The 27,702-nt window shown below is 37.7% G+C and overlaps 1 protein-coding gene across 15 annotated transcripts in view; it reads right to left on the bottom strand.

The window, feature by feature from the left end:
- Window positions 1-27,702, bottom strand: part of PDE4D (phosphodiesterase 4D) — a 1,386,129-nt gene that overhangs the window by 381,866 nt on the left and 976,561 nt on the right. Inside the window, exon 1 of one of the 15 annotated variants that reach the window (XM_087861885.1) lies at window positions 22,337-26,028. The exons of the other annotated variants lie outside the window; for them this stretch is intronic. Within the exon in view, the coding sequence (XP_087718011.1) occupies window positions 22,337-22,461 (125 nt within the window). The 5' untranslated portion in view covers window positions 22,462-26,028. Of the gene's footprint in view, window positions 1-22,336; window positions 26,029-27,702 lie in introns of those variants that run through there. 15 annotated transcript variants of the gene reach the window in all.

Below are 27,702 nucleotides of genomic sequence, written 5' to 3'. Positions count from 1 at the left end.
CTTCTTTTTATCTTGATTATTTTACATGATTATCTTGCTTACTAGTGAGAAACTAGAGGTAGGGAGTATTAGCGATAACTCATCTATAGAGTGAGAACTGCACAGGATAATCTAATACCTGAACAACCTCACTGCCTTAATGTCTACAACCTCACTCATCACCAGCACTAAATCTGTTGGTGTGTTTGGCCAGGTGTTCATGTCTCCTCTCTCCTGATATGTCAGGGGAAGCCAGCCTTACCTCTGCCAACAAACACTACCACTAGTTCCTGCCCTACACAAACTGAGGGCTTCAGAGGGGAGGGGGGTGGGGGAATGGGATAGACCGGTGATGGGTAGTAAGGAGGGCACGTATTGCATGGTGCACTGGGTGTTATACACAAGTAATGAATCATGGAACTTTACATCAAAAACTAGGGATGTACTGTATGGTGACTAACATAATATAATTTAAAAAATTAAATAAATAAATGAAATGTAAAAAAAAAAGAAAGTTACAATGTGAAATCTATCAAGTATTGAGGGGGGAATAAAATATTCCATTCAAATATTGAACAGTCCCAATCCAAGACACTTAGCTGTGATCGTGCTAATGAACACAGGACACTTATCATATTGGGAAATTTGATTGCTTTGGTTCCTATCAAATTTACAAAACAATCGTTTAACTATTTCCCCCACAGCTGTACTACACAAGCTTAGAACAAGAAACAGGGGTGCTGCTGTGTGCCACTCCTCTCACTGTGGGTCTCTGGAACTCTTTTAGTCCACTCCTCTGGTATTTTAACTCCACACGTTTATTAACTTCCCATTATGGATGATGAGAATTTCACACTCCTTCACCATCTCACCTCCCTCCTTCCCACCTTCCACCCTCCTACTATAGTTATGAAACAATTGATGGCTAATAAAAATTCAGGTTTTATCTTATTATCCCTGGGAAGTAAAGCTTATTAATAAGCTACATAGTGTGCCATGATTATGTTCTACTTACTGAACAAGTTTTTCTTTTTTCTGAAGTTGTAAATTGCCTCTTTTAAAAAAATTTGCTTAATTTTATGTGGCATTATCACTAATTCTTCCAGAACTTCCCAGTATTACTTTAAAAAGCCTTTTGAAAAATATTTTCTGCCTGGGTCAAGCACATCAATTATTTTATCAGTTGCTCACACTTGACTGATGATTTAGCTGGGTTTAGAGTTCTGGGCTGCAAATCATTTTTACTTAGAATTTTGAATACCTTACCCCACTGTCTTGTAGGCATCAATGTGCTTTTGAGAGAATAAATTGATACCACATGAACCCCTATGAGAAATGTATTGTGTGGGTTTTTTCTTCTCTTCTCAAAGCTTTTAGGACCTTCTATTTGTAGCTGTGGTCTGAAATGTCCAGATATGTTTTTCACATGGGTCTGTTTCCTTTGTTGTGATAGTACTTATAGGCCACTTTAATGAGGAGAAATATGCCCCTCGATTTGAGGAAAGTTTTGTATTCTTTATATGATGAGCTTATTCCCTCTATTTTCTCTGTTTTGTTTTTCTTTCTCAAACTCCTAGTAGTTAGATCTTAGTCACAGAATTATTTTTCCAATTTTCCTAACTTGTATTGTCCATCTCTTTGTCTGTTTTACTTGCTGAAAGATTTCTAAAACTGTATCTTTCAGCTCTCTCATTGAGTGTTTAATTCTATCTATCACTGTTTTAAATTTTAATAACTTTTTTGTTCTTATTAATTTTGTACGGTATCATTTTGTTTTATGAATGTAATAAGTTTATTATATTTTGTATAAAATTTCTTTTTGTTCCATAAATTGTTTTTATATCTTATCATCATCATCATTATTATTATTATTATTATCATTTTCATTTGTTTGTTTTAGACTTTATGTTGGAAAGTTTCTTTAAGGTTTGTGGGGTCTTGGGCTGTTCATTCATTTTAAAGGGAAATACACTAAAATGCTGACTGGGAGCTCTGCATGACTTAAGTGTGCTTGTAGAGTTTTGGCATTCACAGCAGGATACGTGGGAATAAAGAACCTTGCCTTTTTCACTAGGTAGCCATGTAGTGCCAGTATCTGTAGGTCTTTTCTCTGGGTGATGATTCCAATGTTTTAGAGAAGAATTCTTTAATCTCCTGACTAAGTTTTATAAGCCTAGCTGACACAGTTCCTATTAGGTTCTACTAGAGAAGTCAGGGCTTCGCTATGCAGCTGATAGACTTTTATTTAATCGTCCACCTTCCACTGTGCCTGGTATCTCCAAGTTGGAACCCCTCTAGTCAAATAAATTTCCAGTCTTCTGATGAGGAGGGAGTGGGATCGGTGTCTAGCTGTGCAGAGTAAGAGGAAGATCCATGGAAGAACTCACTTTATGTACAGACTTTCCATCAATTTCTGCCTATATTTAATTATACTCGGTTCCTCAATTCCCAAGTCTTCCCAGATTTCCACAAAGGGAATTATTTCCTTCTCCTGACACCCTCCTCTTTGAGCACTTTATAACTAGCATTCCCAACCTGGCTAATTTCTGTTTTCTTTTTTTTTTTTTTAAGATTTTATTTATTTATTTGACAGAGATAGAGACAGCCAGCGAGAGAGGGAACACAGGCAGGGGGAGTGGGAGAGGAAGAAGCAGGCTCATAGCAGAGGAGCCTGATGTGGGGCTCGATCCCAGAACTCCGGGGTCACGCCCTGAGCCGAAGGCAGACGCTTAACCGCTGTGTCACCCAGGCGCCCCTAATTTCTGTTTTCTATTTTCCATTTCTAAAATACTTCTTTCTCATCTCCAGTTGTCTCCTTTCTCATTCCTCTACTCTTGGGGATTTATACTCTCCTATTCATTTACCATCATTTTAAGAGAGGATTTTCAAAAGTAGTGAGTTTGTTTAACCTGCCACAGCAAATACCACAGACCGTGTGGTTTAAACAACAGAGACTTGCTTTCTTAACAATTCAGGAGGCTGGACATCCAAGATCAAAGTGACAGCAGGTTTGGTTTTCTCTGAGGCCTCTTTCCTTGGCTTGTAGATGTTTGCCCTCTTGCTGTGTGTTCACATGGCTTTCTCTCTGTGTGTGTACATGTCTGGTATCTCTCTTTGTGTTTCCAATTTTTCTCTTCTTATAGGAACATAAATCATATTGGATTAGGACCCTAGAGACCTCATTTTAACCTAATCATCTTTACAGACCTTACCTCCAAAAATAGCTACATTTTGAGGTACTGGGTAATATGAGTTCAACATATGAATTTGGGGAAGATATAATTCAACCTATAACAAAGGTCATGTTTTAAAATTATTAAAAAAAAATTCTTAACAGTACTCCAAACATTCAAATATCTTGTATCATTTATTAATATTATGCAGCTATCAAAAAAATGAAATCTGGCCATTTGCAGCAACGTGGATGGAATTAGAGGTATTATGCTAAGCGAAGTAAGTCAATCAGAGAAAGACAATTATCATATGATCTCACTGATATGTGGAATTTGAGAAACTAGGCAGAGGATCATAGGGGAAGAGAGGAAAAAAAATGAAACAAGACGAAACCAGAGAGGAAAACAAACCAAAAGAGACTCTTAATCTCAGGAAACAAACAGAGGGATGCTGGAGTGGACAGGGGTGAGAGGGATGGGGTGGCTGGGTGATGGACACTGGGGAGGGTATGTGCTGTGGGGAGCACTGTGTATTGTGTAAGACTGATGAATCACAGACCTGAATCCCTGAAACAAATAATACATTATATGCTAATAATAATTTTAAAAATGACACTAGACTCACCTATCCAAATTAATGGTGTTCTCTGTGAAATAGCACACCCTTCATTAATTCATTCATTCACTTATTAAATAACAATTATTGGGCATCTATTTTTGCAAGGTTTTTAGTTTAGCAGCACAAGGGATACAAAAGTAAGTCAGACCCAATCTCTGAATATAAGAGAGTTTCACTGAGAGTGATAAGAGCTAAGGGTTTGTAGCACATGACAAAGCTCTAACAAGTCTGACACATGGCTTTTCTCACTTGGCAAATACATGGGGTTGAAGAGCATGGGTGCATCTTTTGCTTCTGAGGGGTACTGATCCACAGAAAAATATTAATGATTAACCTAAACTTAAGCAATGAGAAGTTGTTACTTTGTACCGATGATTTTTTGCCTTGACCATCTATATAAATTGCCTGCAGAATTAGAATAAAGCAATAAGTAAATGATCATTTCTTTATGGGTAAGTTATCCCGGTCCTTTACCAAAATAGGAGGACTAACTTTAGTCTAACCTGAGACTCCTTAATGAGAAGTCCTAATTGCTATCCCTGCAATGTTCTGGGTATATATATCTCTTGGGTCCTCCATTGGCTATAGGGGATTTTCTGTGTGTGTAAATTTAAGCTTAAAAACAATAATTTATGCAAGGGTTTCTTTACTCTTTAAATTTTATAGAAAATTTACAGGCAATTTTCTATATTTTGGCATGACTGTTGCTGCATTATGGTCCAGTTTTGAAATTCAGCAAACCTTAAATGTTGCTGAGACTAGAGAGCATTTGGGGAAAAAAATAATTTAAATTTTAGGATTTTCCAATCAAAAGACTATTCTCTGCAGCAAAGACTTTTTACATATTATGCTTAAGTACTGATTGTATTTATCAATAGACTGCTTTTACTCTTTTTCAGGAAAAAGAAATTCAAGTGTCATTTGTCATTCCCGACAGCAATGCTGAACACTGGGGATTTATACTCTATTAGTCCCTTACCGTCATTTTAGGAAAGGATTTTCAAAAGTAGCAATTTAAAAAGGTTGCATGTGGGAATGGGGGAAAATAAACAGATTTGGACAAAAATGTGTAAAAGCTGATTGAATTTCCTGCCTCTATCACTTTAAGATCTGGATTGATTCGGGAAGGACTGAAATTCTTCAAGTCCCAGTTCTTTGTGGATAAAACAGAAACATTATCAACTTCCACATAGAATGGTGCCTTCTTGTGGGGATTAAATGAGTCACTACACATGAAAGCACCTCTCTCTCTTTTGACATCCTTAAGTATCCACCTATGTATCTGCTTGTGTGTGTGTGCCCACCCTTCAACCAAGGGCTAGTTGTAGCCCAGAAACTTGTAGTCTAGCTTGAAATAAAGCATATATTGTAGAGTGATCCAAATGACAATGGAATCTTATACTAAAAGATATTTTAGAAGTTACACGATTAGATGCCCTATGATCATACTGAAAACAACATAGCTCACATACTCTCTCTGAACCCTCACTGAATACCTGTGTGTACATTATCCTTAATAGTCAAGATAACTTTGAAACTTAGGTTTTGTTACTCTAATTACATAGAGTAAGAATGTGAGGCTCAGAGACAGTAGGCAACTTGGTCAGCAAAACAGACAGATCCACTTGGACCCCAAGTCTGGCTTCCTTCCATCCTTACTCCATAGCGCAGTGCAGTGCATGATGCTCTGTGCATGTCATCATGGCAGAAAGATGAACTAGACCTTGACAAAAGGGTAGAATTTGGGCAGGTCAAGAGGAGAGAAGGGACACTTTAGGAGAGGGGACAATGAGCCAAGGCATGGGGAGAGAGACATAGAAAGCATATCTGAGACAGCTACAGACTAGTTTGTCTAGAGGTAAATTGTGTGGAGGAGAAGCAGAGATAGGACCAGGAAAGTAGACTGGGGCTAATTTTGGAGTCCTTGAATGCCAGACAAGGAGTGTCATTAGTTAGCTCATACAAAAAATGAGAATTCACAGAGGAACTACTGTGCTGCATCATAGAGAGATCAAGACATAAAAGAAACAAACAAAAAAACCCACAAATAAAACCAGCAATAAAACAGTCTGTGTCTTTGTGGGGCTAAGGGCCCACAGTGACCCCAATGTATGGAATCAAGCTCTGGGGCTTTGGTAGATGACACGTGCAAGGGGATTATCATTTGGACCCCGTATCATGGACACAGAATTTGTCAAGGGAGGCTTTATAAAGGAGATGGTTTTATTCCGGAAGTCACGGGCCATGAAGAAAGGATTGAAACAGCAGAATTATATGATAAAAATATCATTTTTAGAAGATTAATTCAATAGCAGCATATGACAGCCACAATGTGATGGTTAGAGGGTTCAAGCTGAAGCTCAGTAACTAGGGGACCATTGCAGCTGTCCAGGCAAGAGGAGGGGGTGGTGGCAGTGGATATGAAAAGGCAGGAAAGCATGAGGTTCAACGCTGAAAATCTAGGGATGCCCAACAATTACTCATACAGTTGAGGAGAGAGCAGGATTCAGTGATGCTTCTAAGGTCCTGGGTTTAGATAAATGGGGAAAAAAGCACCGTCCCAGAGACAGATATGTGAGTTCTACTCAGGAGAGCTGATCAAGCAGAAAGTGGAGTTGAGGTTAGCCAGGCTGACACTCTGACAGCAGGATATCTAGGCATTTGGAGACAAGGATCCGGAACAGGAGGGGCTTACATTTCTTCATGTGGTCTAGCATCTGTCTGCTTCACAAGTCCAAAAAATGAGAACTTGACTTTTGCCAGACACTCAAAGTTGATAATGTTATAAATTATGAAAGCAAATACATGACGACAGCACAAACAATAATAGTAATAAAAGCTATTATTTGTTGAGGCCTCATTATGTATCAGGCATTGTGTTAAGTGTTTAACTGTATTATTGGTATTATTTCACTTAATCCTGATATTAACTTTCTGGTTACTATTATCTCCATTTTACAGATGAGGAAACTAAGCCAACAAAAAGAAAAACACACTCAAGATAATGCCGTCAATGTGGCAGAGTCTGAAGTCAAACTTAGTCTAAACACGGACTCCCATATGGCAGCCACCCCGCCACACAAGGTTATGAAGACTTGAAAAGGGGCTAGTGTGACTGAAGAGCTTAATTTTTAGTCTTATTTAGTTTTTACTAATTCATACCTAAATGTTAAAGTTGATAATTGATTCAGTCATTGGAGAACTTTTAAGTATATTTAGAACAACCTGAGTAAAGAATCAACATTTCCAACTGCAAATTTTATAAAATCTAAATACAGCTCAAGTACAATTAAAAAGTTAGCATCCAAATTGATACGTATATAGAAAACACACAGGATTTCCAAGACTTTAGAATGGAGAAAGAATTTTAAATACCTCAGTGGTAGTTTATTATACATTGACTGCAAACTGAAATGATATTTTCATATATACTTGGTCAAATAAGATACATAGTTGAAATTAGTCTTGCCCGGTTTTTTATTTCTTAAATGTGGTACTAGAAAATTTAAAGTTACAGATGTGGCTCACCTCATATTTCTATTGGCCAGCACAGCCCTAAATACTGAGAAATAAGTAAGAGGCCAACTGCATGACAAACTACTGACATGGTTAATGGGGCACAGGTTATTCCTTTTCCTGTTGTGGGTTCCTATTTTTTGAGGATGTCTGTAAAGAATACAGAAATTGTCTTAGTTCAATGGGATGGTGAGCCCTCCATCTGATGGCATTTCTGATCTCCCCACTCTTTTGTCTACGTCAACTAATCCATGGTTTGTAGGGAAAACAACTGTAACTACCTTTTCTTATGTGTGTGTCTTATATTTGTTCACAAAAGCGAATTATTTTGCTCACAGCTGTTTTCTATCTTCCAATCACAAGCTCGATCTTCACAACAGTCTCAATCTAGAACCCAGAAGAGAGCCCAACTAGAGCCTCTTGGAGCTGTTCTGAGAAAATAATAACGAGAAAACTAGGAGTTATTCAATATCAATGTACAGCCTTCTATGCTGGATTTTTTTTCGGAGGGGGGATTATAGTCTGATAGTGTGTACACACATAAATGGTGTGTTTGAGAACTGTTGATAATAATTCAGATGTTTGCTCTTCTAAGAGTTATATGTGTGATAGATAAAAGGTAGACAATTTTAACTAAATGGAAAAAAAAGTATGATAGGTAAGCACTTGTGAATCTTTGGGTATTGCAAAAATTAAGGCAGCATCATTTATCAAGAAAATAAATCTAAAATTCTACTAATTTTCAGGCATTCGGTGTATATAAAGCAATATGTCCCCAAAGTTAGAATCATCCAGATGTTTTAAATTGGTCAGAGTAAACATTTGATTCATCACAGATTCACCAAAGTCAGAAGTAGAAAATTCACATCTCATTGCAAGCTAAGGGGAGTAGTGCTTTTTGCATTCTCTCTGCCGGCTGTCTTGACATACTTAGCATCTACCTCACAGAGTAATTCAGGTCAGTGGATTTGGAGCCAAATGCCATTATAGGAAATTCTGAGAAAATTATATTTCCATAATTATACAATTCATGTATGGAACAGTTCATCCTCCATGAGATCTTCCAATTCTTGAAAATATTGTATATTAAGTCTCAGTGAGACAGATACAATGATCTACTTCACTCCTTTCTAAAGTCTAGTAACTATTTTAAAGTATTGACTAAGCATCCTTTGTGACAATTCTCTATAAAAGAGATCTTAAGCACAAATCAAACTCATCACAAATTTTAATTGTAAGTTTTGTATAATACTTATCATATTACAGGTAGGAATGGAATGCCAAAATGCCATAATCTATGGGTTATAGCAGTGAGGCCTTCACATTATAAGGCAAATGAAAATTAACTTCCCTGGGCAAGTGAAAAGAGAGCTTCAGGAAAAAGATAAACAAATCCATTAGAGAGGACATTAAATGCATTTGAAATGGCTTCAATAAAATAGGTAAGCTCCTGGGAAAATAATGTATCTAACTACTGATAAAAGTGCTTTCAGAACTACTAAATGGGAATAACACAAATACACACATCTAGTCTATTGAATTTCCAGGAAGACATGTTTGGTTAAAAAGAAAAGCCTGATTTAACTTTTTTTTTTTTTTTTTTTTTTTTTTTTTAACAAGCAACACAATGGAAATGATAGAACACAACCTCATAGCTAATTCTCACTGTGTGACTACCAATTTCTTTCCAGTGACTGGGGAATGGCAGACTATTTTTTGTTGGTCCCTTCTCTGTTCTCTTCTATAATTCCAAAATCAGGTAATTCCATCCATAATCAACAACCCCCTAACTATCAGGCCAATTTTGGTTGATACCTGGAAACTGTGCCACTTAAACAAATTCTCATTTAATATTTATTGCTGAGAATGTAATAATAGTGTTGGGTCGGTTGTGTCTTATTAATATTTACTTTTTGTAAGCATGTGTTGGTTCCAAAACATTTCAGGATTCAATAGGACAATTTGATTTGAAATTAACGGTCAGTTTAAAAATGAATGCTGTTTCACAAAGCACTTGCAGTTTATGTGTCTTACAATTTAGCCAGCATCGCAGTGATCTCAGCAATAAAATATTTAGGAATAAAGTCTGACTTATTTTCGATGTTTCTGTAAATTATGTATCTTCTATTCAAACTGCATTTAGTGGTCTGCATGATATACTACAAGGCTCTGAACTGCAAACAAATAAACAAAATTTGTGACTTTGGAAAGGAAAAAAAAAACTTTGTTAAATTAAGTCTAACTCCTAAATGTAGATGTTCTTAAAGGATCTTTCCTTGACCCTCTTCAGTTTTTATCTCCAATTCTGACTTCTTACTCTTGGTTTGAAAATTGTTGGTTCATCTTCATCTATTTGTCCTGACAAATTCTCAAGATCAATTTATCCATCAATAAATCACTATCTTTCCCCTCAAACCTGCTCCTCCTCTTCCTAGTCCTATTACTGTTGACTGTACAATTCTCCTGCTAGAAATCCAGGACTCACTGTGGTGTCCAGGTATCATCATGGAAACCACATTCTCTTTTCCTTTCTTACACAAGTTTTCAAGCCTTGCCAATCCTTCCTCCATATGTCTCCATCCTATACAAATTTATGACTACAGGCATCACTCTGTTTTAGGCCCTAAATATCTGCTCTCTTCTAAAAAATTACTGGAAAGTAATTTATGAGGAATCATAAATCTTTATATAGTCACTGCAGAAAATATAGAAGATAAAAAAAAATAACCAAAATTAATACGGTGCTCCATCATCTTGTATTAACTAGCACCTTCTTACCTCTGAAGCCCATTACTCTTCTAACTCCTCTTCTAGTTTCTTTAGTCTTCCACTGCTCCAAGTTATGTATTCATTAATGTCACTTTAGTCTTTCTTAAGCAAAACTAAGACTGTAGGATTCCGCTGTTCAAAAATCTTCAATAGCTCACCTTGGTCTAGAAAATATTTCTCAGCTTGGTTTTCATGACCCTAAAAATGCAATCTCACGGTCTCTTTCCAATTTCATTTCCCATGATTGCTTCTCAGCTTTATTAAGTTTTGGCCACAGTCGTCTGTTTTTCCTAGAAATGTTCCCTTATTCTCCTATATCTGTATCTTGGCCAGATTCTCAATTCCACATAACTAAAGACAAATTGCCACACCCGATGCCATTTTGCCCACAAAGCACTCTAATGACATCCTCAGTTAGAAGTAAACTCTCCTCCCTCCAGAGTCGTCACAGCATTTTACTTCCACTCTCCCTACAGTGCTTAATGGTACCCAGAGTACAGATGACTGGGGCTTGGGTACTGACTCTAGCATTTAAGTAACTTTATGGCCATTAATAAAACCCTTAAGCCGTTAGGGTCTCAGTTTTCTAATCAGTTGATACGATATCAAAGAAGATGATACAGGAAAATCTCCTTTCTAAACTCCAGAGTGCTATATAATAGGAGTTGTTTCTCTGCTGAGCATTCCCTTTCAAGTACTGCCTTTCAGGAGAATGCTTCATCCTCTTTCAGCACCTCATTTGTAAGATCTTCCTTGAAAGGCCCTGTTGCTGGTGGTGTTTGGCCCTGTGTGCTCCCAGACAGCTATTAAAGTCTTTCTGTGGTATAATTTAATTTTTCCTTGAAGTTTTGCTTGAGCAATTAAATTATGACCTCTTTGAAGGCTGGGAGTTTGTCTTACCCAGTTTTGTAATCCTAGCAGAGAGCTTTGAACTCAGGATCTGTTCAGCAAGTATTTATTGAATGAATGAATGCATCAGTGAATGAATACATGAATGGATGACATGTCAATCTTATGGAACATTTATTTATGTGTAGTGTTTGTCATCTGTCTTTAGACTCTAAGCCCATGAGGGAGGCTCTTTGTGTGATATGTCTCTGTCTCTCTATGGCTCCACGTACATGATATGAAATAAATATTTACAGAAAGTTGGAAAGAAAACTGTAGCTAAGCTGGATCATGAATTGTAATGCTCATGAATGTAAAGCTTTCCTGTATGACAGGTTTTTCTCTGGTGCGCATGTAATCTTAATATCCTTTTAACTCTGCAAAAGAAGCTAATTACATTTACCATCAACACCAGAGCTCCTTCTCAAATTGAATATAAGGATGTTATAAACATAGGTAAATCTTTCAATGATACAGACATATAAACTTCAGTGGGGTCAGATCTTACTTAGTTTAAGTTCTAACATCAACCTTTGCAGCAAGAATCTAGTATAGTTACTATTACCATGGAGAATCCCTATAATAACCCAAATGTAAGGCAAGCTGTTCACACTGTGGCAGGCCACTGGGAACTGATGGGGAAAGAGCGTATCCCATCCCACACTAGTGGACATAGATCCGTCCATTGTGGCGGCACACAAAGAAAGTAGAACTGCCCCATTCGCATTGCTATTTAATTGCCATCTATTTTTTTCCCTTCTGCGCAGTATGTATATTTAAATTTGCATTATTAAGTGCTCAGGCATTGTAACTCTATTTAATTGTTCTTTTATAGCAAGTCCTTAGTCACAATAGCCTGGAAACATGAATGAGTCTGTCTAAATCTCAATAGTCCTTGAGTAACTTAACCCCAATCATCCCTATACTAACTTAAATCCACATCTGACACAGAGCATATAGTGATATGTAGTAAAAATAGCAATTTAGCATTAAAAACTGCCAGTAATGTGAAGGTTAACTTCCATTTTCTTACTCTGTTTCTAGGTGATTTTGAAGATATCCTGGAGTCAGAAACAATGGTAACCCCAGGGCTGGAGTGTCCTGCTTCCAAAGAACTCATCATACTGAATTTCTGACTTCTCTCAGCCTTAGGATCCAAATTATTTTTCCCCCAGAGGGAAGAAAACTTTACCAACAACAACAGATGTGTGTGTGTGTGTGTGTGTGTGTGTGTGTGTGTGTGTGTGTGTGTGTATCAGAGAGAAGCAAAATCTCTCGCAAGTCAAAATGATTAAGAACTCCCTTGGTAGCAGAGTATGACTCCAACCACAAGCAAGAGAAAGGGAAAACGGAATTGTGTTATTCTTGGTGTCATAGCTACTGGATTTCTAAAAGAGAGAGAGAAGGGTGTGAAAGAGAAAGAGAGGGAAAGAAAGAGAGAGAAAAGGGGAGGGAGGAAAGGGAAGGGAAGGGACAAAAAGAGAAACTCTAAGAGAACAGAAAACTGCTGATATTCTTGACTTTCTTGTTAAATACAAGAGGAATTACCATGGTAACACCAGTATCACATAACCCATCTTACATTGGATACCAGTATGTATTGTTCAGAAATAACAGTACAGGGCACCTGGGTGGCTCAGTCAGTTAAGCATCCGACTCTTGGTTTCAGCTCAGGTCATGATCTCAGGGTTGTGAGATCAAGCCCCATGTTGGGCTCTGTGCTCAGTGAGGAGTCTGCTTGAGATTTTCTCTCTTTCCCTCTCCCTTCCCCTCTGCTCCTCTCCCTACTGGCACACTTGCTCTCTCTCACTCTCTCTCTCTAAAATAAATTTTTAAAAAGCTTAAAAAAAGAAATAATAGTACAAACAAAAGTACATATTTTGAATTAAAGTGTCAGGGGCCAGACGGAAATTACAAATTTAGGAAAATTGTATGCCCAGTGTAAGAGCAAGCTGAATAAGTTGTGACTGTTCAACACACTTCGAGGATTCTATAGCTCTGTGTGTGTGTGTGTGTGTGTGTGTGTGTGTGTGTGTGTATTTCCCCCCCCCCAACTTTTGCCTGGATTAAAAATCAATGACTAAATGCCATATACTTACAGTAATCTCTCATGTATTATGACAAACTGAAGGCTACATGTTTGTGAGATGGTTTACTGTGAATTCTCATACAATCATAAGCTCAGATTTCAAGAAATCTTAGGGGAATTTTAAATGTTTTCCTCATGCATATTAGGCAAATTCATTGTTTTCTGACTCAGACATTGCACAGAAAGAAACACCACAGAGGTGGAATTTGTATTTTTATACTTGGGGTCAATTATAAAACTTTGGAACTGAATATCTACCACCCAAACAGTTTTGTTGTAATTTACTGGTATTGGAGAAAAGTGAACGCCACTGTAGTAAAGAAAAGAAACCAACAAACACACATACAGCCCTTCTGGGTAGAGTCTATGGAACCAGTGATGCAAAGATCACTTGAGAAGCTCTAATAGTAGATCACAATCATAAGCAGTATTAGTTCAGACAGAGTGGAAGTGACTGACAGAAGGATTTAGTAGCAGATGGAGGGAATTCAGTGATGATGGAGGGAGTTGAGATAATGGCAGGCGGGTAAGGTGACTCCTATATTTCTGGTTTGGATAAGTGGGTGGTAATCAATTAAGTTTTCCAACCAAGGAACAGATGAAAAGGAATATATATATTTTTAAAGATTTATTTATTTATTTTACAGAGAAAGAGAGCATGTGGGAAGAGGGGCGGGAGTGGGGAGAGTCAAGCAGACTCCAATGCAGGGCTGGACGAGGGGCTCAATCTGAGATCACGACCTGAGTGGAAATTAAGAGTCGGATGCTCAAATGAATGAGCCACCCAGGCACCCCAGAAAAAGAACAGATTTTACGAGTAAGACAGTAAGTTCAATTTTGGCCATGAAAACACCCTGATTTCAGGCAGTGAGTATCACACACTTTTAAATGAAAAGAGTGGTTGGGGTTTGAGATGCAGGTTTGGAAGTTGCTGAAATGAATTTAATATGTTTTTCCAAAAGGTACACATTTATTTAACTGTCTCTGATTACTTTCTTATTCCTAGTTGGAAAAATGAATTTCACAAGAATTGCTTGAATGCCTATTATATGTCAGGCCCTGTACAAAGCGCTTGGCACACTGTGATTTAAAACACAGGCTTAGACCCTATTCCCATGGTCTCATAATTGAATGTGGAAGGAGGCTGTTAGGCCAACAAAATACATAAATATGTGATTACAGTTGTGAGAACAGCTAAAAAGAAGATAATGGTGCAATAAGAGTATATAAATAGATGCCTAACATTGTCTGGGCATTTAGGGAGTATTTCCCTGGGGATGTTAAGGCCTAAAAAGTGAGAAACACTATGTGCCACCAAGAACCACATCAGTGGAGCCCTGACAACTTTTCAAAATTCAGAGCACATTCCACCTTGTCTGGGAAGCTGATTATCCTTGCCTTGGACATCTGCAACTTCCTTCTCGTCAAACTTCTCTCCAGGGTACCTCTCTTTCTCACAACTGGCAGAGCTATCTTCTTTGGGAGTAGCCTTCCTCTTAGGGCCATAGAAAACATAGCATTATGGATCCATTCAAGGTTATCACTCTGGTTGCAGAGGCTTTCAGTAGACTGACTGACTACTGCTCTTTTTTTCTTTTGTTTCTTTCAGATATTCTATACTCATGTATAAACTGTTTGATAACCAGCTACTATCCTAAACCTGGAATGCTTTGTCAGAATTCACTTCTTCATTTATCAGTTTTCAGAGTAAAATTAAAAGTGATAAGAGAAACTCTTCCTTTTCCACCACCAGTTTACCTGCGTAAATAATTTTGCTCAGTGCAAGAGCTAAGCCATGGAAAACTAGAAAATAACAACAACAAAACAACAACAACGAAAAAAAATTCGAAGTATTAAGTAATTTAACATCTCTAATTGGATATAGAAATATGACTAACACAGGAAGGTCACTGTGATTACATAGAGTCTACTGCACTTCACTGGCGTTAAACATTCTAAGTATTCTCAATGGTCCCATTCTACTCCTTTTGGCACAGGTATGGTTTGGTGATGGGTGAATGCAGAAGGACAAAGGTTAATGTTTATGACTTTTTATTTATTCCTTGCAGCTGGCAATGGATTGGAAAACTGACCTTTTTTTTTTTAAAACTTCGCTTGGAAGATATTATCTCCTGTTTATTTCAATGTTTAAAAATTCCAAGTCATAAATAAGACACTAATAATATGTTCTTAGATCGCATTTCCAGTGAATAAATTAAAAATTATTTAATGTTTCCCTCTAAAACGAAATGTATTATTTAGAAAAGTCACTTTTAAGAAAGAGCCTTATCCTTCCCTATCTTCTCCACTTTGTTTCTGCCACTCTCCTCCCTGTCTCATTATATTTTGGACACCTTATTGTTTTAGTTTAACAGTTCTCCACAGAACATGTTGCTCATCTTCAGGCCCCATCATCCCCAGGCGAACATTTTCCAAATGTGCAGACTATATTAGGGACCTATTCATATACTCTTAGTGGGCTCTTGCCTCCTTTTGAGCAGTTCTCACAACTCTAATCACATATTTATGTATTTTGTAGTTGTAATGAAACTGTCCTTGTCAAGATTTTACACCACTTGCTTCTACTAGGATAGGGCTTAAGTCTTTTCCATTTGAATTTGTGTCATACGCCATAGCCAAACTATTCTCCCTAAAACAGCTGTTTCCCTCACACCATTCTTAAGGAGGAAGAAAGATATGAAATATACAAATGATTAAGGTTCATTACAAGGAAGCTGTGATAGACATGTTAGAAAAGGAAGAGGTGCTAGCTGAAGGAGAAACTCCCATTTGGAAACAGGGAATTAGAAAAGGCTTAATGAAAAAGATCCCAGGATTAGTTGGGTAACAAAATACAGGGAGAGGGGAATTGCAGACAAACTCAGAGGTATGGTCAGTACTTCTTTACATCCAAAATGCGGGGTATAGTAGGTGATGAGAGAAATTTACAAGGATAGAGAGATCAGAAGGGAACAGATCATCATCATTTGGAATTTAGTTTTTTTTTTTTTTTTTGAAGGCAATGAAAAGCTACTGCTATAAGGTGTGGCGGTATCATGAGGAAATTTGAGAAAATTAATCTGTGGACGAGTCAGAACAAGGATGATAGTTGAATAAAGACACCAATTATGAGGTTAGCGGTCTTTCAGGCAAAAGAGCCCCAGGGCTTGGCTTAGGGTGGCATAGTGGGGATGGCAACAAAGGGAAGGGGAAGAATGCACCTGCCACCAGCTAGTGGTGGAGCAGTTAGACGGAAGGGAGGAAGCATGGAGGAGGACTTCTTGGCTCACCATCGATCACTGAGGAAGATGGTGAGACTCCCTGGGTCATTTTAGTTTCAAATATCTTGAACTTCGGTTCTCTGCAGGACCTTTGGATCACAGGCAGTTAGATGTACTACTTTGGAACCGAGGAGAGAATGAGGAAACTGGAAATACATTCTAGTTTGAAGTGTTACCGCCAACAATTTTTACCTAGGTGTGAGGAGGTTTGGAAGACATCCCGAGGGTAATTAGAAATTTTATTTAGTGAAAAGAAGGACCTTTCGTCAAAGAAAGCACTCCCTTTCCCTCAGAGTTTTCCCTTTATGAAACGTGCTCTTTGCTATCAGGGTAAGCTGGTTACGAGGAAAACATACACATGGCTCACACATTCACAGTGAATGTGCCCGGGCTTGTCGGTGTGGGGGTGGGTGGCAAGGGTCCAGGAGAGCTTCATTATACCAGGCCAACAGCACGATCACTTAATATTCGTTATCTTCTGTGTAATTTCACCTAGTATTTTTCACTTCACTTTGAAAAGCAGATCAATGTTTAGCACCTAGCCTGGAGCTCTAAGAATGTATTAGATCATTTATTCTGCTTTCTGTAATGAAATCTCAGTAGTACCTCTACTGAAAGAATAATAGGCCCTGACAATGCAATAAAGCCACTAATTCAGACAAATCAGAAGACTGGACAGTTTGAATCACAGAATATTTTAGACCATTTAAAAACTGTGGCAGCTGTCTTTTTTTAAACCAGGCTAAGAGAATATTATCAATTGGTTACTATGTGAAAGAGAAGAGAAAGTGTTCTTAGGAATACATGAAAAATATCAATAGTCTGGTTATAAATAAAGGTTTTCAGAGAGCTTCAAAGTACTCCCCAACCCAATACGTTTACATAAGGTTTTCTCAATCCCAGCGCTATGAGATTTGGGGGTCAAATAACTTTGTTGTAGAGGCTGTCTTACATGTTATATGCAATTTAACTACATCCCTGTTCTCTACTTATCTTGATACCATTAGCCACCTTCCAACGTATGAATATTAAAAATGTCCCTAGACGTTACCAAATACCCCTGTGAGTAAAACTGCCCTAGTTGAGAACTATTGACTACATTGATAATTTAATACCCATTTCAAATAAAAGACCATAGGGGCGCCTGGATGGCTCAGTTACCGTTAAGCATCTGCCTTTGGCTCAGGTCATATCTCCAGGTCCTGGGATCGAGCCCCACATCAGGCTTCCTGCTCAGCAGTGAGTCTGTTTCTCTCTCTCTCTCTCTCTCTCTCTCTCTCTCCCCCCCCCCGCTCACTCTCTATTTATTTATTTATTTATTAAATAAATAAAATCTTAAAAAATAAAAATAAAAGACTATAAAAAGCGAATGCTGGTCTACGCTCTGTCTGAATGATTACAGATTCCAAATGAAAGAGGTTCTATTTGATGAAGATTGGTTGTTCATAATGTGTAACTGTCTTCTTTGGTACAGAAAGTGAGAAGTATTTTTTGTACTCTGTAATGCCTCACTCCTGCAGGTTCAGACTCACTGATGAAATACATTTTTATGAACATGAGTTCACTGATTATGTTGGAATCATAGCGCAATTCCTATCCTTCTCTATAGTCATTACTAGCAAATCATTTCTATAGATACAATTTGTTATGTGCTGAATTGGATCTCCCCAAAATTCATATGCTGCATCCCTAATCCCCAGTACCTCAGAATGGGACTGTATCTGAGACAGTCTTTAAAGAGGTAATCAATGAGGCCATTAGGGTGAGCTTTAATCCAGTCTACCCGGTGTTCTTATCAGAAGAGTAAATTTGGACACGCACAGACACCAGGAACGCACACACAGAGGAATGACCATGTGAGGACACAGGGAGAAGGCGGCCATCTGCAGGCCAAGAAGAGAGGCCTCGGGAGAAACCAACCAGGCTGACAGATTGATCTTGACCTGCCAGCCTCCAGAGATGTGAGAAAATAAACTTCTATTGCTTAAGCCACTCTGCCTGTTGTATTTTGTTATAGCAGTCCTAGCACAATAATACACCATCTGAGTCAACGAATAGCTTGACCGTTGGTCAGACATCTAAGTTAGAAACTTTGTAATTGATCCCCGAAGAGAAATGGGCTGATTAACACACACTCAAACTCATTTTTATTCCTGTCTTTTGGCTTTTTGTATCCTGCTTTTTCCTAATCCCAGAGAGAGTAAATAGAACAAGCCCACCTCCAGGATTTAGAGAAAAAGAGGCCAGAGCGTCTATGAGAGAAGCAGACGGGGATAAGAAGAAGCCGGAGACACAGCGTAGAGGCACTGGATATCTGGGCAGAGGGCTGGCGGAGACCCAGCGTTGCACTTGGCTGTGAAAGGCGGTGCGCTAGAGCACAGATGCTTTCCACAACGTTGGGGTGCTAGTGAGCTCTGTCTCATCTCTTCACTCCCTTCGTTTTGTTTTCTATTTTGATACACATTTCTGTGAGTTTTACATTACAGCAGGACAAACAGAACCAGGGCTTACATTTCATAATTTTGCTAACTTATTTTGTGAATTTATGTGCTTATATCTCATTTCTTATTGTTGCAAGCTATTTCCCCCTCTAGGAGCTCCCCTCTGCCCACTCCCACATTGACTTTTCCTCCTCCTTTCTACCACATGGAGCTTTATATATATACTTATGAATACAGAAATGACTTTCAGGTTCTGCTTTGCTGAACTGGTAATAACAAAAGCTGTGATCCCCAACCACTTGAGTCCGTAGTCCAAAGTCACTGCTGCATGTAGCTTCTATAGGTAAATAAGGAAGGAGAATACAACTGATTCAGAAGAACAGCAGAGGCAAAGTCTTGCCAAAGACTATATGGTAGCACCCACGGAGTGATACATATGTCTGTGCCGGGATGGGTAACAAACACTTTCTCATCATTTATTTATTAAACAAGCACTTATCCTCTGATGTGTGCTGGGCTCTTTGCTGGGCACTAAAAATAGAACAACAAACAAGACATGATCTACATGATCAAAAACCTGCAGCCTAACTGGGTGAGAAGGGAGTGGAAGAGCCAAATTAAATCTGATAATCATTTTTTATGTATTAAATTAAGACATCAAAGTTTCATAAAATTAAAAGGAAATTCTATTTCTTTCAGGAGTTAAAATAGAGCTCTAGATTTTGTGGACTCTACAAACAAAAGGAAAAAAATTTAAACTCAAGAATATGGAAAATCATTAAGATCACAGATGGCAGGACTGCCATTCTCTTCAACATTGAGCTTAATTAAGATTTAGCAGTGTTAACTGCTTTGTTAATGTCTTCATTGATGCTTGAAATAAAAATTAAGAACTATTAAATAACCATGTGGACACACTTCTAATATAGCTAATTTTTAATTTGGAAATTATTTCCCCTGTGTTCCAAGAAAACATGCTGTTCTTTCAATAAGGCAGTATAAATAAGGATATATTTGTTAAAAATTGAGCTATATTTTGGGACGCCTGGGTGGCTCAATTGGTTGCATGTCTGCCTTCGGCTCAGGTCATGATCCAAGGGTCCTGGGACTGAGTCCTACATTGGGCTCCCAGCTCAGCAGGGAGTCTGCTTCTCCCTCTTCCTCTGTCCCTCCCCCTGCTTGTGCTCTCTCTCTCTCTCAAATAAATAAATACATAAATATCTTTAAAAAAATAAATACATTGAGCTATATTTTGCATTTATGATTAGATTTCCTACTTTAGCCTCCCAATTTAGTGAAAAGTCAAATTTCTTTTTATCACCTCAATTTTTATGCTTCACTGAATAGGTTACAGCATCAACATATAGTCCCTCTTCTTGAGATTTCTTTCTTTTTCCCTCTCTTGCCTTCTGTCCTTCCTTCCTTCCTTTTAGTAATTAAGAAAGCAATGTCCTTTTGCCCCAAGAGCACAACTGTGGCTACATGACTATAAACTTAAACATGTTGTTTTAGACAAATCTTGAATGAGTCCTAGCAAGCACTCCTGAAAACTTAACTGTTTAATTTGGGGTAGATTTTAGTGGCTTTAGGATGATAACCTACCACCATTCCAGGTGTACTATTTTCTTAGCAGACTAGAAGAAGTTCAAATAAAGGTTTTAAAATGTACAACTTAAAAAAAATGAGTTCTATGGTAAAAATACAGTCTCTACAATTTGCATCTTCATTCATTCGTCTACCCCCTCCAACCACTGTTACCATTACATGTTTGTTGTCATACTCCCATGGGATAAAAGCTTTAGATATAATGATTTAATGATTACATGTCATTTCACAGAAAGCCATCTATTTGATTTACTTTCTCTATATAAGCAATGTATTATGCTGAAAGAAAAGTCAGACCTGACATTTTTACAATTCAAGGTCTATGCTACAAAAGGCTGGTTATTGCCAAAAGCCTTGCAAGAATACTTGCTTGCAAAATACAGTGTGATGCTCAATGTCAAAACTGATTGACGGTGAGTCTGCAATTGCCTGGTTACAATACAGTATGCTAAGAGTCCACGTTCTAAGCACATATACATCAGTTTACATCAACATATGATTCCTCTAACTTTCATAGAAAGTTGATTACTTTTAAGCAGAAAAAAATAAGGTAACATGACTAGGGACATAACATCTACATGTACTTGGCAACTTCCAGTGCTGCTTGTATCACACCACTCATTACAGAAGGGAGTGAGGAGGCAGCAACTGAGATAGGTTGTGTGTCTCAGGACGTTTTCCTGAAGGATCTTAAAATAGTTGTTAGTTGCTGTTAGCCTGTTATAAATTCAGATGGTGCTAGAATTGGACAGAAAAACCTTGATACCCTGGGGAAAAGAATAAAATATTTTCCCTCAAAAACATTTAAAAAGTTCAATCCCATCAAATCATAACCACCTCCCCCCACTTTTTCCCCCCTTCGGTTGAAAAACTAACCCCAAGCCATTTCCGAAGGTTTGGAATTTTTTTTTTTTTTTAAATCAGTCAAATGTCTGAATGTTACTTCATGCTTATAACCAGGTCAAGCCTGGCAAAAGGTATGCTCTCTCTGTGAGTTTGTGTGTGTGTTATTAGAAAAAGAAAAGTAGAAGAGTAAGATGATAATGATAATCTTTAAGCAAAACATGTTACTTTTAGAATTTTAGATTTTCTTCCAAGACTTCATCAACTTAGGGACAACTGGCATTTTCACAGACAGAATGGAACATCCTTATAAAATGCTTTTGACGTTCACTGTGAAATGCTGAATAAAATGACTTTGTTTAAAACCAAAACTGAGAAATGATTTTTGGACCCACAAGTCAAACATATCATCCCTGTTCTGAAACTGCACAAAAATGCTGGAAGACAGAACAGGTTTAATTATTGCACATCCTCTTTCCTTCTAATGAAAACACTGAGCTCAACTTTGAGATTCCTAATTACACAGCCTGAGTGCCTGTGTAGTGTGTGTGTGTGTGTGTGTGTGTGTGTGTGTGTGTGTGTGTGTGTATGCATGTATGTGTGGTGTGGGGGTGTATGGAGTTAGCAGAATCCTGGAACACTGATATACAAATGACATTTTCTTTAGAGGAAAAATATCTATCCCTATTCTTGCCTCCATAGTGACACATGAAAATTAATGCTTTTAGTAGAATTTTAACATAATTATTGCACATTGGCCTTGAGGAATGTTATGGGGAGATGAGATAATGGACATTGGGTAATAAGAGCCATTAATAAATATACCCATTATTCGGCTAAGTCCTCTTTCAAATATTCATTATGGGTGATTCTGATGGTAGTACAAACACTAACCATGTTTCAAAATCTTAAAATCTACAGACCCTGAAAACAGATCAGCTTTTGCTGAACAGCTAAGAATATTTTCCAGCTTTTTTCTTTGGTTAATTTTTTTCCTAACTGTTCAGTGTGCTGAATTTTAAAAGTAATCCCTCACTGTGACCCTCCCACCTCAGCAGACCTCCAAAGCAGCTACCAAAAGGTAACAAAACACAATTTCACTGACAAACAGCTAGAAGAAAGGAAAGCATTACCGTCTCCTCTGTGGCTTAATATCAATTGGCTTGTTGATTGCATAAGGCGATCCATGAACATAAGGGCTTCGGAATCTAGCTACCTTCCCCAGCGTTAGGTACTCACAGCCGGTTGGCAAACTCATTTTATCCAAAAGACAGGAAGTAAAAACAAATCTTAGTAGTCAGACCAGCATTCCTGGGAACGCTGGAAAGAACATGTCAGATAATGGATTTCAGACATATGCTGCTCACTGGTCGCTGGGTGCTGCTTTTCTTCAAAAGTAAACGCGTGTTTCTCCCGGGCTACACGCGCTACCTTGTTTTCTGTTCATGAATACAGGAAGCTTGTTGCTTATTTCTAACCAGAGTCGTGCTCTGACAATTATTGGCTGAGCAGATGAAGTAGAAATTCTGTAGCTCCACAAAACCCTATTTCCACTCCAACCAAATCTCTGAGTAGGCAGCGTGGTTTAATCCATTTGTGTCTAATGTCTAAAAGAACATCAACCTAATGTGACAGTGGTTGGGAAATCAGTTATTTACCTATACACCAAGCATGCATCTGATAAGGAGGAAATAATCAATTATTTGGTATATTTTCAAAAGGGGAAAATTGTTTGCTAAATTGATGATACAGATATGTAGAAAATGAGATGGAAATGATTACAGGGGCTTTTCCAATTTTCCGGTCAAAAAATTGTGGGTTCTTATTTATAAATTACTGTTCACAATAGGACTGAACTCAGCTTCTCAGGAACATAAAAATTGTAAGCTAAGGCCTTTATTCACTAACATTTTGACTTTGATATTGACTTTTTTTTCTTATTAGAAACATTCTTTAAGAAATGCAACCTCTATCTGCTCACTGGATTAAGATCTATTGAAAAATTGATAGGATATTCTTTAACAATTGTTTGTAAGTCAGTTTTCCATAACAGCAAGAGACAAATTGTAGAAACTGCAAATGACACCAAGTAAGTCCACGTAAGGCAGTGGAATCAGAGCCAAGTTCCAGCTTTAATCCGCCCACAGTTCTCACTAGCCCGTACCACATTTCTTAGGGTTCTAGCAACAAAACCGCTGAGGCTCTTGTGTGGAGCCTCCAGATAGGAGGAGTTCAGAGTACTGTGAAGGGTGATTTTTATATTTGAAAATGATTTCTTATCTAGGATTTGAATAAACACAACCTATTTATTTAAGAGTCCGGAACCTGAACAAACACAAAGTTGCTGAGAGAAAGCCATATTCTATTGTGTAGTGGCCAAGTTCAGACACTGTTTGGGTTTAAATAACAGACATCATTTAAATTTAGAATTTTTTTTAAGTTCAGAAGGGAAGATGGTTTTCCAGTTCATAATAAGCATTTTTGTCCAATGATTCTTTTTTATATATTTTTTATTATGAAATGATACATGTGCATTTTAACATCTCAAATGACACAGAGATGTACAAATAAAAAATGCTTCTCATTTCCTTCCTGTTAATCCTACCTTTTCTTTATGCTAATTATATCAATGTAAATGTAGACACATAATATACACACACACACACTGACAACCTATCTCTTTCCTTTTTGCACAAACTAGGCTTATACTATACATAATCCTAAGTATTTTTGTACTTAAAAAAATCATGAATGATTTTTCAGTAAATGCATAGAGATCTAGTGTGTTCTTTTTAATAGTTACATAAGATTCCATAGAATAGATGTGTTATTTATGCAGCCAATCCATTACTGGCAGACATATAATTCTGAACTTCTATAAACAATAAACACATTTGTTAATATATTCTTACTGGTTGGTGCTTTTATTTCTGGAACTAGGTTGCAAGATCACAAACTACATACGGTTTTACCTTTAATAGGCTCCAGCAGTTCACCCTCTTACAAGTCATGCAGAAAGATGTCCATTTCCCCACACTCTTGACAACACTATCTATTGATGCTCAAAGCCACCTCTCCAAAATGCATCCAGGGACTGCAGACAGTTCCTGGCTAACAGGAAACTGTTATTGAGGTGCCTACAAAGATAAGAGCAGCCTATCTGAACTAAAATCTACCAGCCAAAAGACTCTCCATCACAATGAGAAAAAAATCTAAGCAAAACATAGAGAATTTGCTGCTTAATTTGCATAATTAAAGATGATAAAATAGGGAGGGAGTCCCTGCTATGCTTCTACTCTTTCTTAATTAGGATTATAGTTCATAATTTGAGGCAAGTCACATAATTTTACAATGTGGAGGTAGTGCTTAATGACTACCACTTAATTGTGATGCACAACTGTGTATAATTTATGGTTTTTGAATTTACGGGGCCCTTTGGACCTACTGCCTCGTCGTAGAGTCCTAAGAACAAATGTGCAGTATTTTTATTTGTAAGCTAATTTAGGGGTCTTTGTCCAGTATTAGAAAATAAGAGCTGCTTCACATAAGAATTTCCTAAAAAGGAGAAAAATAAAAAAGTGAAGAGTAAGACATAAACTTCTATGGGAGGGAAATATGTGTCCTGGGATGGGTAAAATTCTTGGTTTTCTTAGCAGGGGCATTTTTGCTTGTACCTGGTCAATGATTTACCATGAGCCTGGCAGGGTCTCATGGGGATTACTTGTACTTAAATTGGGATGAGAAGAGATTACTGCTAAAATCCATCCTGCCAAGAATCTAGAATTTGTGAGAACGTTGGCCAATTAGCAGGCAGCGGCCTCTGAGGGAAACTCAAATCATCCTGTCTTCCACAATTCCCTTTCTCTGAGACTGGATGGAGGTAGTTGGAGACTTTTCCTTTGAGAAAATAAAAACACACCGGGGAAGCTAAATTCATCTACAGATTAGAACCACAGTCTGTAACGGGTTTACAGTAAAATAGAGTTCCAATCACACCAGACAATGACCAGGCCTACCCACTGACTTTTTTTTTTTTTTTTTTTTTTTTAACGATACGTTTGTCACCATACTACCCACTGACATTTCTGGGATTTCTGTGGTGGGATGGGCACAGAGTCAAATCTCACTCATCACTCCCATGATTCTAAGCTCTTGAGAACACACAAACAAGGGCAGGTATCACACTAGACTATCTAGAACATCAATATTTTTCATTGCACTAGAGTTTGCGATGTTAGTAACGTCCTTAACAGCAATTAAAAGCAAATGCTAGCAAGCAAAATTTTGAGGCCACAGGACTTCCAATATTTATTAAAGATGATTCTTTTAGCTGTTAGTTCTAACCTGGCCTGAGTTTGGCAATTTTAAACCTGGAGGAATTCTTTCAGGACATGAGGATATCATCTGTTCATGACCATGTCGGAGAATAAGAACTGACTGAATCATTTCCCTTTGCTTATGGCTGGGAAGGACTCCCTCCCTCACCACACTTTGTGCTCTCTGCCACACCCACACCGAAGAGCAATAATCCTGGGGTCAAAAACTTGCACATCTTTTTCCATAGTCCGTACCTTTCTCCTGTTATAATCAAATGCTCATGAGAAAATTCCATCTGGAAGTCCCACAGATACCTCATTCCAGCATTTAGAATGTAATTCACACTATTCTCTTTCTCTACCCTCAAAATGCATTTCTTTCTATGTTCTCTGACACTATCCCATTCAACCAACCATAAGACAATCACTTCTAATCAGGGCACAAAGCCTAGAGACATGAATGCTAAATAATATTATATTAAAAATAATATATTGCATTATTGTAAAATTATAATAGTTATATTATTACAATAACATTATATTAACAATAGTATTAATGGTAACAATAAATAATAGCTAATATTGATCAGATGATTTTTATGGTGCTAGACACTATTAATGATAGTAATTCGCTCCTTTAATCTTCATGAAATTGCATGAGTTGGACACTATCGTTATGCTCATTTTGTAGGTAAGCAAAACAAGGCAAAGGAGAAATGAGACACGTGCCCCAGGTCACACAGCATGTTCAGTGGTGGAGTCCGAGTTAGGAACCAGTTAATCTGGCTCCAAAGACCAGACCAAATTGTCCCTCTCTACAGATTGTAATTTCCTTATTATCTATCTTATTTATCTCATCCCCCCATAATTTGCCTAGAGTTAATACTTTCAGCCTTCTCCTCCTTAATTCTATCCTTCACTGGAATGCCATGTGGATCATTATAAAATGGAAATTTGAATATGTGATTCTCTTTGCTTAGAATCATTCAATGGCTCCCCATTTCTTTAGTGATGAAGGTCACAATTTAAGTTCCAAAGCTTAGCACAGGGATCCCCTATGGTCATGCTCTGACCTCCCTCCTGTATCTGCCTCAAGTAACCCTGGTTATGTCCTGCGCACAGCCTGCTCATTCACACCAGTGGCCCTTCAAAGACGATAAGCCCTCTTGACCAGAGCATTTCTGTCTCCCTTCTACGTGTGGCTGTTTCCAAGTGTTGTCTCTTCCCCAAAACTCACTCTTTGTTCCTCATTTTTATTTAGATGCCTGTTACCTATTTTCCCCATCTACATAGGACTAGAGCATATTGTTTCATAGCTGTTGATACATTTATAACTCCTCATGGTGGAACTATCGTTTCTGGAGGGCAGGAATTCTGCTTTATTTGTACTTTGCAACACCAGCGCCCAGAACAACACTTACTTGTTAAATAAAGCAGCTGAAATCACAAGGTGCTGGATGCTCCAAAGACCTGCTTAACCCTCTCCTTAACTTCCTCATTTTAGCCACTCCTCCAGAATAATAATAAAAATATCTGCTACTGAAATACATTGGAAGTAGAGGCGCTATTCGCTGTATGCTAGCAGACAGAAATATTTCACAAAGAGCACATGCTGTAATACGAGAGCAACGTCTTTTCTCAGGGAGTGAGGGACATATATGGATTTTAGTTGGAGGTGATGGAGATGTGTCTGTCTGGTTTGACAGTTTCCATTCAATAAATAAAAATGATCAAAAGTAGTTATTCCAGCGTTTGAATAAACTTGTGATTATGGCTTTATTTAATCCTGTTCTATGCTTTGCGACCTTTTGAGACAGGCAAATTCAAAATCAATTAATTAATCAATCTTGCCCTATTAAGGGGTAGCTACTTATTTTAATACATTTGACTTTTCTGATAACCCATTTCTTAAATACTGAATGTATAACATTTCGCACAGCTTGTACAAAATGGCTTCAATCAGAAGGGAATTCCAGAAGTCCACAGTGTTTTCCAAAATAGTGAAATATCCTTAATGTCCAATACTTAAAGACTCGGAAAAGTATTCATAAACATCAACTTAATAAAAAATTAAGTTATAGGACAGTGTAACAGAATGAGATTATCTATGTTATCTAAATATTCTAGATGTCTCTTGCTTTACTATTTTAATAACAAAAATGACATTGTTATTAAAATTTCAA

The sequence above is a fragment of the Ursus americanus genome, chromosome 5, assembly GCF_024610735.1.
Source record: "Ursus americanus isolate L20-20 chromosome 5, mUrsAme1.1.p, whole genome shotgun sequence".
NCBI lineage: Eukaryota > Metazoa > Chordata > Mammalia > Carnivora > Ursidae > Ursus > Ursus americanus.
This window is presented reverse-complemented; position numbering and strand designations above follow the sequence as displayed.